The 12702-nt window shown below is 39.7% G+C and overlaps 1 protein-coding gene across 1 annotated transcript; it reads right to left on the bottom strand.

The window, feature by feature from the left end:
• Window positions 1-427: 427 nt before the first annotated feature.
• nploc4 (NPL4 homolog, ubiquitin recognition factor) lies at window positions 428-12615 on the bottom strand. Its single transcript, XM_008437510.2, has 17 exons — window positions 12437-12615; window positions 11732-11812; window positions 7678-7787; window positions 7123-7365; window positions 6990-7038; window positions 6806-6900; window positions 6593-6716; window positions 5003-5182; window positions 4833-4919; window positions 4322-4393; window positions 4103-4229; window positions 3147-3307; window positions 2965-3036; window positions 2769-2861; window positions 2546-2662; window positions 2173-2275; window positions 428-1348 (listed from the first exon to the last, which is right to left on the bottom strand). Exons 1-17 carry the CDS (start codon window positions 12449-12451, stop codon window positions 1188-1190), a joined length of 1890 nt encoding a protein of 629 aa, XP_008435732.1. The 5' UTR covers window positions 12452-12615; the 3' UTR covers window positions 428-1187.
• Window positions 12616-12702: the final 87 nt, after the last annotated feature.

Below are 12702 nucleotides of genomic sequence, written 5' to 3'. Positions count from 1 at the left end.
CAAGCGTCCTTCGATAGCTCTGACGTATAGCTGATTGAGAGGCCTTCTGGTGCCATTTAATGTTTTAATTTTATAGTTCGGTTTCCCGGCAGTCTGCTGAAGGTCTGTTGCTGGAAGAAGAGTCAGTAGCTTTCAAACGCCGGTGTTTCTCGACTATCACGATCCATCTTGGAAATTTACACCCGAGACAATAGTTTTGGGTCTCCCCTCCTCCGGAGGAAAGTCTCTGAAGTCTCTGTGATGGTTAGAAACCCTCAGGGGTCAATTAGAGGAACAGGGGTCATGTTCTGCACCAACTGGAGCATGAAACCAAAGAAGAAGAGGAGGAGGCTCTAATAGGGAGGTGAGCACCAGTTGTTTCTAGAGCACCCCATAGCATATAGAAATGAAATTAGAAAGTGTCCCGGGATGTTTTTTTTTTTTTTTTATCAGAACAACCGATTAAATCAGCTACATCTTCTGCTGCTCAAGTTCAAAACCAATAAAATGAACCGGATCTGCCTTCTGCAATCATCTGAGGCGGCTGCTTCTTAAAACTGGGGACTAAATTTAACACAAAAGATATAAAACTCTGAGCTGTAAACTGGGGTTTACTCTGCAGCTCAGAGCCTGATGAGGTCGAAGCTTTGAGGAGTGATTGTACTGTAAAGGGCTTTCCAGAGACCAAGAGCTGTAAAAGTGTCCGATCAGAAGAATCAAAGTTTAAGTTACACGCTACAATCTGGTAATAAAAAAAGAAACTCAATTAAATAACAGCATCATCCATCAAAGGTATTTATACACAGCAAGATTTTCCAGAAGTCACTGTGAGAGCAAAAAGAGGGTAAGAGGGTGGGGGGCACTGATGTGAAGAAAGATCTGAACGTTGGGGTCATTGCTGTCCTCCTGAGTCACAGCAGGTTTTATTTGAGTTATCAGGGGAAATATTTAACAGTTTAGGCCCAAAACAGATAGGAGCTGCTGAAAAGAGGGACAATAACAAACAAGATTAAATCATGTCTGGTTCAATTTTTCTTTTTTTTAGATTTGTGGATGTAAACAAGTGCATCCTTCTGCGCCTTCAGCGGCCAGGGGAAGACCGAGGCGTCACTGCGAGTTGGACAAAATAACGAAGGAGGGGCATCTGAATCTTGCAACTGGATCTGCTGAAGTTAGGACTTTGAGGGGTGGAAGTTCTGTGAAGGGTCTTAACTGCGGGGCAGGCTGCAGATTTCACAGTGCTCTGTGCCGGGCTGGTTCATGAAGGTGCAGTGGAGGCAGGACCACATGGCTGAGGAGGACGCCGGCGCCGCGGGGCCGCCCATGGCTTCGTAACCCAGGGAGCTGGACTGCTGCCCGCCCACCGTGCCTGAGGAGGGCAGGAACAGGTTACCATGACGATACCATGGCGCAGAGTTTGCAGGGCATCAATGAGTAAGCGTCAATTGAATTTTAAGCTAGGAGAATGAAGGTTTATAAAAATATGCTGAGCACAAAGTTAGTTAAACAGCAGCTATTTAAACTGTAATAACGTTGCAGTATTTACAGGTTTGCATACTTTTCCCAGCGTAAAATTCAAGCACAAGGCAAGATTAAAATATAGTTTAATGTTATGTTTAAAAACGTCTCTCTGCCTGGTCCAAGATCAAAACGACCAAAAATCCCCTGATTTCAATAATGCTACTTAATGTATAAAATATAAGATAACCTTTTATTTCATTGAGCCATTAGGAATTAAATGCTTAAACTCCATATGGAAAGAAAGTTACACAAAAAGAAAATTTCTAAAAAAATGTTCTTCATGTTCTTCATCAAATAGAAATAATTTTGATAATTGTTACTGACCTAAACAAGACAAGTTTAATCTGATTTAACTTCAGACAGCGGGACAAAAATGTGTCAGTCTTTTCATTAGGCGTATGTAAAGATGTGGTTTCAACTGTAAATAATGTTTACCAAATTTATAGGCTTTTAGTCAAACTGTAGATTACACTTTATGACAAAAATGTGCAGCTTGAATATCAAGCACTTTCAAGGACTTTGTACAGAAACACTTTCCAAACCTTGAAAACATTTAATTGAAACTCGAGCATTTTTAAGAGATCTCAAGTCGTCTGAACAGTGAATTTAACATTAAAAGAGAATGAGTAGGAGAGAAAAGAAGCATATTTAGTAAATGTTGATGCAACTTACTGCAAAGCTGCTCTATGGTGGCCCACTGCTCAGACTTCTTCCAGGTCTGTGCCAGCTCCTCATTGGACGTCTTCACTGCCTCCAGAAGAAGGCCAATACTGTCCTGCAATAAAAATAAAAGAACCTCATCCTCAGTGATCCAGAACACCAGAAACAAAAGAGTTTTATGTTCTTCTCTTTGAGTTTCAGGAAACAGAAAATGCAAATGTGCTAAAACGTTTTACTGCATATTTTCCAAAAGTTTTTCCAAATGACCCTAAATGGAGTGATTTCCAGATGCGAGGAATATCTGGCTTTAACCAGGGCCAGCATCGCAAAAATAAAAACAGCTGGAAAACGCGAGGAGCGATTGGGCTTTGGAGCATCGACTCACCCTCAGAGGCATGACTTCGTTGGTGACGAGGAAGAGGAGCAGATGGAAGTCTGACACGATGTCCAGGAATGACGCAGAGGAGCACTGAGACAGGTACGTGGCTAAACTGTGAAAATCCTGCAAGCAAACATTCAAATTCACTAAGAAGTTTCCTTCTGTTTTTTTTTTTACCTTTTCATAAAATGAAGTCACAGAACTGGTTGAGAAAGCAGAAAGCACTCACTTGTGTCTCTCCAAGGATGTCGCGGTTTTCAATTGGGAAGCGTTGTGTGGAGGTGAAGGTGTACTGAGGGTCCTTTGGGAAAGTTGTGGTGATCTAAAGAAAATACATTTATTTTAATCACGTCAAACACCTGCAGTAATATACATAAAGCAATAACACAAACACACAGTGAGAAACAGACAAGTGCCAAACTCACATCTATGATAAGGTACTCGACAGGAAGAGGTCGAGCTAGAAATGTGACATCATTCCCAAATTTATCTTTGTCCTGTTGGGAAAAAAAAAAAGAAAAACAGAAGCAAATTTACCATCTGAAATAAAACAAATCCTACCGAGTCTTCTGCAGTGGTTTGCTTGACACCGATCGATGAGTCTCACCTTGTAGAAGACGTCTGGTACGTACTGCTCAGGGCTGGACTCCTTGGCGTAGCCGAGCTCAGGAGCGTCTTTGCAGGGCAGCAGGCACTCGTCTCTCACCAGAGCCATGCACTGATTGGACACCTGGTAGCCTTCAAAGTGGACCTGATTATCTGGACCACCTGCACACAGAACATGCATATGAAGAAAGGTCAACATTTACTCCAAACCCATAAGATTCAAATTTCCTCAAAGCCAGTTTTATTAAAACATTTTTTAATACAAGCAAAAAACACCAGACAAAAGCCAAAATGTTGCAAAAGGGTTCTTCACTCCTCTGCCTAAAAGCTTTTCAGCTGTAACTTAGTAAAAAGAAATAAATAATTATTGTGCTCTTTTCAGGACATTTGTTACTAATTTAACTTCCTGTGAACTATCAATCGTTAGTTTAGGAAAACATCGGTTAAGCGAGTTCATAAAGCAAAAACAGAGTACGACTAAAAATGTGCCAAATATGTGAAACAATCGGAGCCAACTTTCAGCTTTGCTCAGCACAAAGAAGCAGCTAAAAGAGGCCAAATGGAAAATGTTGCAGAGGGAAATGCGAGTCCAAAAGATAACAGAGTTACTCCACAGAAGGCTAAGAAATGTTTCCAAAAAAAAAAGAAAATTGACCTGCTCTACTTATGGGGTCATATCTGACAAGAAGAGTAAGAAACTGGGATGTGGTTTTTACATTTACAGTACAGATTCATGGCAATCAACATCAGTACTAAATGCTGAAATCATATTGTGTAAAACAATAAATAATAAACCGTCTCTGACTGACCTGGCTTTAATTAATTAGCAGCAATCCACATATTCCCTTTTTTGTCACACTTAAATATCATAAAGTTGAAAAAAAAAATGGTAGGATTTATATATTATTTACCACTATTAAAAGAAAAAGTTAAGACAATGAATAAAAATAATCTAACCTGTAGCGACAACAGTCACAAACTTGGATCCAAAGTATCCGTCTCGAGACAGCCTGCAGGGGTTTGAGTGTTGGTTCTGGAAATATCCGGACGTGATGCATTCCTCAGCGCTCAGGTAGAAGGAGTCCTGTCAGATGTATGAGAACATTTTTGATCGAATAGAAACACAGCGGCATCAGTCTGACACTCAGCCCATCTTTAACTTGGGCCCGTTCTCACCTGGTTTCTTGTGTAGCGGACAGTCCCTATCCTTGTGTCCTCAGACAACAGATCGGTGAAGATCCAGCCCACCTACGAAATACAGAGGAAAAACTATATCATTACCTTTGTTTTGGTAAACTAAACTAACAAAAGATATTCAAGTATGAAAATAATCACATTTCTGTTGCATTTTTGTTCACAAACATGAAAAACTGACTCAAGTTATTGACAAAAAAAAACATCCACAGCTTCAGTCTGTTAAGCTTCATAAAAATCCCTCATCCTCAGTGCATAAATCTAAATCACATTGTGTGCAGGAACTCTGAAACACAAAGGAGATAAATGTTGCAACTGCAGCTTCCCAACACATCGGCCAGGTCTACTGTTTGGAGGAATGAGCGTGTGATTCAGCAGGTTAAACTCTTCAGTGTTTGAGACATCTTAACCCGTTAGAGAAAGCATAAATCCGCGTTGAGCTCTGAGGGCAGCGCATTCAGACGCAGCCCTGCTGCAGGGAAAACAGACCCACCTTGCAGAGCCCCAGTTTGGCAGCAATTTCATCTACAGCTGCAGCTTTGGGATCCTCCAACAGCTCCAAACTGTTCTGGGTCGCACTCTGAAACAAAACAAAACACAAAATTCAACCTACCGAAAGGCAAATTAATGTAATATATGAGATTTATTGGGTGAGACTTTCACCTGCGGGGGCTCATAGATGGCTGCCACCTCAGCTCTGATGCCCAGCGGGATGTCTGTGTGCTCGGTGTACCGGCCGTATAGGTAGCCCATCCTCTGACTGCCTGTTTTCCTCCAGAAGTCCAGGAATCGGTCGGCGATGGTGTGGTTCTCAAACATGATGTTGTCTACATGTCTGTATTTCTGGAGCAGACATTCAGAGAAGAGAGAATTGCTTCAAGTTTTGCGTGTGCACTAGGCTTTGAATATCTGCCTAAAGTTATTTTAGAGGCTCTCAAAGGTTGGACCTAGTTTTATAATCTGTGACCTGATGTCATCTTTATACATGGCATCACACTACTGTGTATGTTGGGCCCGGAAGATGCTCTCCAGTATCGGCTTTCTATTTGCCAAACACAATCTGATCTCCAGTTACACGAGGCCAAACTCTCACGGCTCCTATGTACAACAAAAATGTGCCAATTTTTCTAAAATGATACTCACTGAAATGACCCAACAAACTTTCTCATGCTACACCATGTAGACGCTCTGTCTGCACCGATGAATATTCACTCACCTCAGCATGTTTAATGTGTGGACCCGTTTCAACACCTGGTTTCTGAATAATCAATTTATTATGGATAATTGACCTTTTGGGGTCACTAACCTCAAATAAGACGAACATTACTGGCTGCACTGCAACTCACCCATTTCTTGCCATCTGTTGAATGAATGATGACTCACAGTTGTGGTTAATGTCTAATTCAGATACTACATTAAAAAAATAGCAATAAAAGTTAATTTAAGGATTTTATTTGGGCTCCTATACTTAAAAGCCACAGCTTTACATCTAGACGGCTACATTTTAAGCATGAAGGAAATATAACGAATAAATTATGCCGCCACTATATTTTTTCTGCTACTTCAGCAAAACATAACAAATGTACTTGGTTTTGTTTGAAATGGGAAAGACTGAATTTAAATTAAAAAAAATAAATAAAGTTTTGCCACCAACATTAAAGGGGTTGTGATTAAGCCTGCTGCAATAAGAAATTAATTAATGCCATAATATATCAATTTGATAATTTTGTATTCTGATTAGTAATATATTATTGAAGGGCATTTTTGTTTATAATCCAGACTTCATAATGTGTTTCATTCATTGTTTTAGTTGGGTGTGGTTTTTATTTCTGTTTTATTTATTGTTTTTTGTTGTGTTTTACTTTGAAATACCTTCCAGTTCCAGTGTGAAGGGCTCTGTACAAAATCAAAAGTTTAGCAGCCTTTAACATAGCAAACTTGCATTATTATGCCATCATCTATGCATTACTTGAAAATGGTTTCAAAACAACAATATTATAATTTATAGAAACAATTTCTGGGAAAATTTACCATCCAGTACAATTTGCTACTGACAAATTTTACTGGATTACTCATAATTTCTTATGCATCACTACTGTTACTGTATTTAGTGCGTTGTTTGCAAACATTTAGATTTAACTAAACTTAAAGGATTATTAAGCAGCAGGTAACAAGAAGACCTGATCAAGACATCCAATAATGTTCCATAAAAATGTACAGAGGATCCGTGTGGGACCGGGTGGGGCGGCGCACCTGTCTGTTCAGAGTGATGGCACTGGGCTGGCATTTGGTGCAGATCCCCTCGGGCCAGGGAGGATGACCCTCACATCCTGACTTTATCTTACAGCTGATGTTCTCCAAAGCTGCAAACTTCCCTCTGCGGGAGATCAGGACAGAGTTGGTCTCTCAAGTGGAGACCATGAACATTTCTGCTGGTAAAATGAAAAACGACAACAAACGTCTCACTTGTCAGCTCCACCGGTCAGCTTGCGAAGGTACGCGTGGAATGACATGTGCTTCACCGGTGGGTCGAGGTGGTTCAGGTAATCTTCGTCAAAAGGCTGGAGAGACAGAAACAGCGTCCTTCAGGGTTAGTCAAGTTAACGTTTGATCCCATCGGGTTTAAGGAACTGGTATAGAACGAAATTACCTCTAACGGTACACAGTGCACACATTTTCCAAGGGCACCATGACGACATCTGGAAGAAGAATCAAGATTTATGAAGTTTCCCAGCTTCTGCTTTTGGCTTAAATGTTTGCAGCCGGTCGGCTTTGGGTCTTACAGCTGTGAGTCTCTGTTCCTGTAGATCTTGCCGTCTTGTTTGGCCAGATACTGATCGATCTGATCCTCCTGTACCTGTGGCGCCGAGGAGGACCGAGGGATCAACGAGGACGAAGACGAGGACGAAGAAGAGGACGAGATGGATGGCAGCGATGAAGATGTGTGTGGGGTCGCCGTGTCCATTACCTCTCCCGAAGAAGAGGAGGATGATGCAGAGGGGAACAGAAACAACATGTCCCCATGCCTGTAGCAAAAAAAAAGGATTAAACAACATTGAAAGTGGTAAAGAAAAAAAAACAGCAGCATTTTAAAACATTTGCCACATTCACAAATGTAATTTCATGATAAACAGTGGGTTCCTACACTTTTTTACTAACATTAAATATAATAAAAGTAAAAATTTATCTGATATCCATTTAAACTCTACAAAACTTTTAAAAAAGGAAACTAAATAGGGCTGCAGAATATATTAAACATATTTAAAGGAGAAATCTTTCAATAACTTGAGCTGAACTGAGACAGAAACGCTCTCGATCTTTAGTTTCCTTGAACTTACTTGATCTTTAGTAGGTTGAGGGATTTGTTCTGGGACAGAACCTCTCCGGTCTTGTTGCGGTTTATATAAACAGAAAACCCATTGGAATTGAACCCAAACTCTTTGGCCACCTGTGGGAGACAACATCTGTTACTACATGCATATGAAATGCTTACATTGTTGAAGACTCACCTTCTGAAACACAGGTGTCAAACTCATTTTCATTTTACGCCACATCAAGATCATGAATGACTCAAAGGGCCGGTTGTGGCAGAATGTATTGATAAACCTACTCATTAATCTGGTAAAATAAGAATAAATAACAATTCCTTAGTTTGGTGAGTATTTCTTAAAGTTAGAGAATATTGAAAATCTTTTCACACTGATGTAATTTGGCAGAAAGTGGATAAAAACAGCTTTGATTTCACTGATGATAAAACAATATTTAAAACCTAATTGTTATCTTCAGGGTCCTACTGATACAGGCTTCTAGAACCAGAAAGGGCTCTACGGGTCTGGAAAGTCAGAATCCCGAGCCACAAGTGTCTCTTTGAACCTACCACAACGGCTCTTAATACTTTTATACATCTTATAATGATATATGATCAACTAATATTTAAAATGTAGCTGCAATGTCAAGGTTTTCCCTTCTTTGTCATGTAATAACTGCATTGAATTGAACGTTTATTAGATTTAATTTTTGTTTTTTTGGGTTTTAAATTATGAGGGTTCTTTCCACAACATCTTCCACAAATATCTAGATCTTACTGAAAAAATATTATTCATCCATTTTTACATTTTACTTTATTTTAAAACCCCAAAAAAGTGTTTCTTCAAAAAATGACAACAAAATTAGATCTTTATCTATATCTTTTTTCCAAAAGGTCAACCAACGTTTTCTGGAAAACCTTGTTGCAGACTCTTGTTCTAGAGTCTGGAGGGCCACATAAAACCTTATGCTGTGCCAGATTTGGCTCCTGGATTTGACACGTTCTAAACGTTTTCCGAACAATAACAAATCATGCCATTAGTTCTGTAAAGGTTAAATATCAGCCACTCAGTCAAAGCAGATTAGCAGAGAGCTTCCTGGGATGAGAGCCACTCAGCTAGTCGCTCTGCTCTGACCCGATGAAGCTACAGGAAGCTCAGAGTGCAGGAGGGCCTGCTGTATATCCCATTACAGGTAAAACAGCAGAAAGTCAAGCGGAGGCAGACTGGATGATGGTTATTTAGGAGTTACTGAAGTCCGACAGCTGATGAACCTTTGACACTGAACCTTGTCTACAAATCTAAAAATCCTTTCAAGAAAAAAATGTCTTAACATGTATTATGAGTTAATTAGAAGTTTTACAATCAATTTGAATATCTTTACAAGAAAGTATGCAAGGGGTTCAGTAGATATCGAAGCTGCAGAACCGACACCGTCTCTGCTCTGCTTCACAGTCACAGGTTTGGTTTTGTTTTATCTGGCAGCTGATCGGCAGAAATTGAAACCCGTTCCTCCCATTGATCTGAAGGCTACACCATCCTGCTGCAACCCAGATACATGCATTTTTGATGAGGCGCTGCAGCAACGCTCTGCAACATCTTGATCTATTTTAGGTTTTACAAAGCTAATGCTTCAAACGCAGCTATAATTATTCTACTAGGAGCTTTGGAGAGAGATTTAAAAAAGGAAAATGAGAAACAAACAAGCCCAGATTCAGAGCCAAATAAGTCATGTCTGAGTCATGTCTGAGCTACAAAAAAAAAAAGAAGAAAGAAAAGGAAAAAAAAGCCTGTCCAGCCACTGTGATGAAAAGTGTGGAAATTTTTCCCCACAAGGTACTTGTCAGTACTGGAGGCCTGTAGAGGAGCAGTGCAGGACAGACGTGCTATGAGGCTTCCTGCATTAAGAAAACAACAACAAGCGAATACAAAAAATACCAGAAAAGAAAACAAGCGGAGTTTCTTCAATACTTTTTCTTGGTGGGGTTTTATCTTTCTGATAAAAATTTAATCTGTGTTTGCAAAAGACAATCAAAAAAGTAATTTATGCAAGGATCACACCTGATTACCATCTATTGATGTTTTTAATTTTATCCAATCGCTAACTTTTACCTGTGACATATGGAATACGCCGGTTTGATGCTATTAAAGCTTACAGAAAACCTCCTGTGCTGTAAACCACCATCCTCCACTGTGAAGAGAGAGAAGTGCCGAGTCGAACGAGGTGGCTGTTAACGTTAAATCAATATTTGAGAGTGTGGCTAACATGGACTTAGCGACTTTGTTCACTTCCTCTGCTGCCAACTCTAAAGCAGCATAATCCGCAAATAAACTGCATTATAAATCCAGGTTTTTCTGTTCATCTCCGTCATTGTTCACAACTTCTCCTTCGGTTTGCTGATTGGTTGAAATTCTACCAGAGAAATTCACTTCAATGGGAGAAAGTTCAGACGGAGCAGTGAAGGCAGATGAGAATCAAGCAGAATTGCGTAGGAAGGTCAAGGCGAGGCTACATGAGACTTGGCTCTGTTGCTAACGTTATCTCCACCCGTTTTCTTAAGAAGGCTGAAAGCAATAGTCTCATCTGACACAATAGACATTCGTTTACATTTCCAGCTAGACACAACCTTTTTGGATTAAAGTTTCAAACTGTGGGTTTAAAAACAAAAAATCTTAAAAAGCTAGTTGCATCCTGTCACCAGACTTTAGATTTGTCTCCCTTATAAGCCCAACCATCATCTTAGAGGAGGATTTCAGTAAAACCAAAAGATAACAGTTGCTTTAAGTTTTCCCGACAAAATCCTCAAATCCTAACAAACCTTGTTAGCATGTTTCATATTTATGTCACATATGCTTGGCCTTTTCATCCTTGCAGAAGTTCTTTGATAATCATCATCTTAGTGCAAAAGTAACATAATAAGGCAACTAGTTAGGTTATTTTTTTATAAATTCAGTTACACACATGGGAATAACAGCCCTGTAAGCAGATGACGAACATAAATTTTAAGTTATATAGTTTAAAATACCTTTGCAGGTGTTGTTGCACTTGAGCATGAGTCGGTTCATGACCTCTTTGGAGACCATTCATAACTTCTATGACCACCGGCGATTCAACGTGATTTTTTTACCATCTATTCACAGTAAATTGTTCAGTAATGTGATTATATGATTCCAGTAATACCCATCAGCAGGAAGGTTCTCAGTTTCTTTGATCTGATCAGAGGTTATAATCCGTCATATTTTGGCCCAATAATTACTCAGTCCCATAATCCGGAAATAAACTGTAATATAAATCCAGATTTTTCTGTTCATCTCTGTAAATAATTAACCAAAATGCTTCAACTGATGTACAACGGTAAATGAAACCGAAATAATTTATCAACCAGAATGAACTGGTGAAAAGATGAACATTAATCCAGAACTGCTTTTTGCTTGCTTTTCTCTTCGTGTAGACAAACTGCTGAGTGACGTTGTGTGCTGTTCCATGTTAATGCTAAATACCTGTAAGTAGGTTTAAAATAGAAAACTCCCTTTTTAAAACCAATGAAATTATCCATCACGCCTCTATGTGATTTGTGCATAGTGTAAATCAGCTTTGCTCCTGCCCCACTTCTTGCTGTGAAGTGGAACCTAAAGAATGTCCATCCATTACTATCAACTAAACTACATTGTCTGTTAACTACATTGCATGTCTGTTAAGAAAACAGCTGCAAATAGCCCTACTTATTAACTGTATCATATCAGCTTGTTAAACTCTGTATTATTTAATAAAGAGCAGAAAAGCTATATGCTTACTTAAATCTTAATAAACGTAGCAATTGTTCACTCTTATGTTCAGGTCTACGTTTTGAATCAAATATTACAACAGCAACCCTGTTAAAAGTTATATTCTTTTGCAGCAAAAGGGATAATTTAGTTTATGCTATAAATAAATGCAGTTTATGCTGACTGGAAGGAAATGAAGGGTGGCTTAAAATCACATTGGTTTGATGTAAATGAGTAAAATTCAGCAAGGGCTCATTTCTTTTTTGACTTGAAAGAGTACAGCACACTACACATGTGATCGTTTTATATCTACGCTCTGTACCTTTTTCAGAAAAGTAGCCGCTGTCTCCCTCTTGGTGGAAGGGATTTTCTTCATCCCATCTGGGGACTGCACCCTGATTATCTGCATAATCAAACATAGAGGTTAATTCACTTATTGGTGCAATGTTGATTTTTAAAACGCATCTGAAATTGTTTATGAACTAAAGCCCCCCCATGTCAGTTTGTCTCCCCTTGGTCGCCAGTAAAGCATAGACTTTTCTCCCCGTCAGTATAGTGGAGTAATAACATTATGACTACAATGACAGTGCAAAAAAAAATGGCGTTAATGCTACTAATGGCTATGAAACCACATGTTGGTCACAAACACGATATTGTGCTTAAATTTCACTGCTTCTGTTTCTGTTCATCTGCGCTGGCTTAATTTAAACCAACAGATCAGTTAGCCTCTTCTAAATCCACCAAACAGATTCCTGCTAATGTACAACTAAAGGGACTAAATACATAAAACTGTGACTCCTATGTTTCTATTATAATATATATTTATATCTCAGTCTTTGAAGTTTTCATGTAAACAGCGGTCATTTCTTTTAGTCGGATGTCCTAAGAGGAGCTATGAGCTAAGTTTAGGCAGTGAGCTGAGCAGGCCGCAGCCACTCTGTGCTAAGGTTAGCTGACGAAGCTAATTCTGCTGCCTCATCGCTCCGGACTCTAGCCGTTAAACGCACCAAGCCGTCCAGATACTTACAATGTTATCCCCCATGACGCCCGGCTCGGAGCTCCAGGTGGACACCGCTGCGCTGCGACACGGTTACTGCAAAAGTCACGAAGCGTCACTGAATAGCAGTCAGCGAAACTCCATCACACAGCTCAAACACCGGTGTTACACACATAAGCGCCCGACGGTTTACGCCAAAATACAGCGTAGCTACGCTTCAGCCACATCGACGATGCCGCCATCTTGAGCAGGGCAAGTTAGGGCAGTTTGATGATCTGATCAATAGTCAGGCCGTC

Source organism: Poecilia reticulata, linkage group LG19 (assembly GCF_000633615.1).
Source record: "Poecilia reticulata strain Guanapo linkage group LG19, Guppy_female_1.0+MT, whole genome shotgun sequence".
Lineage (NCBI taxonomy): Eukaryota > Metazoa > Chordata > Actinopteri > Cyprinodontiformes > Poeciliidae > Poecilia > Poecilia reticulata.
The sequence above is the reverse complement of the archived record's forward strand: the minus strand, read 5'-3'. Positions and strand labels throughout refer to the sequence as shown.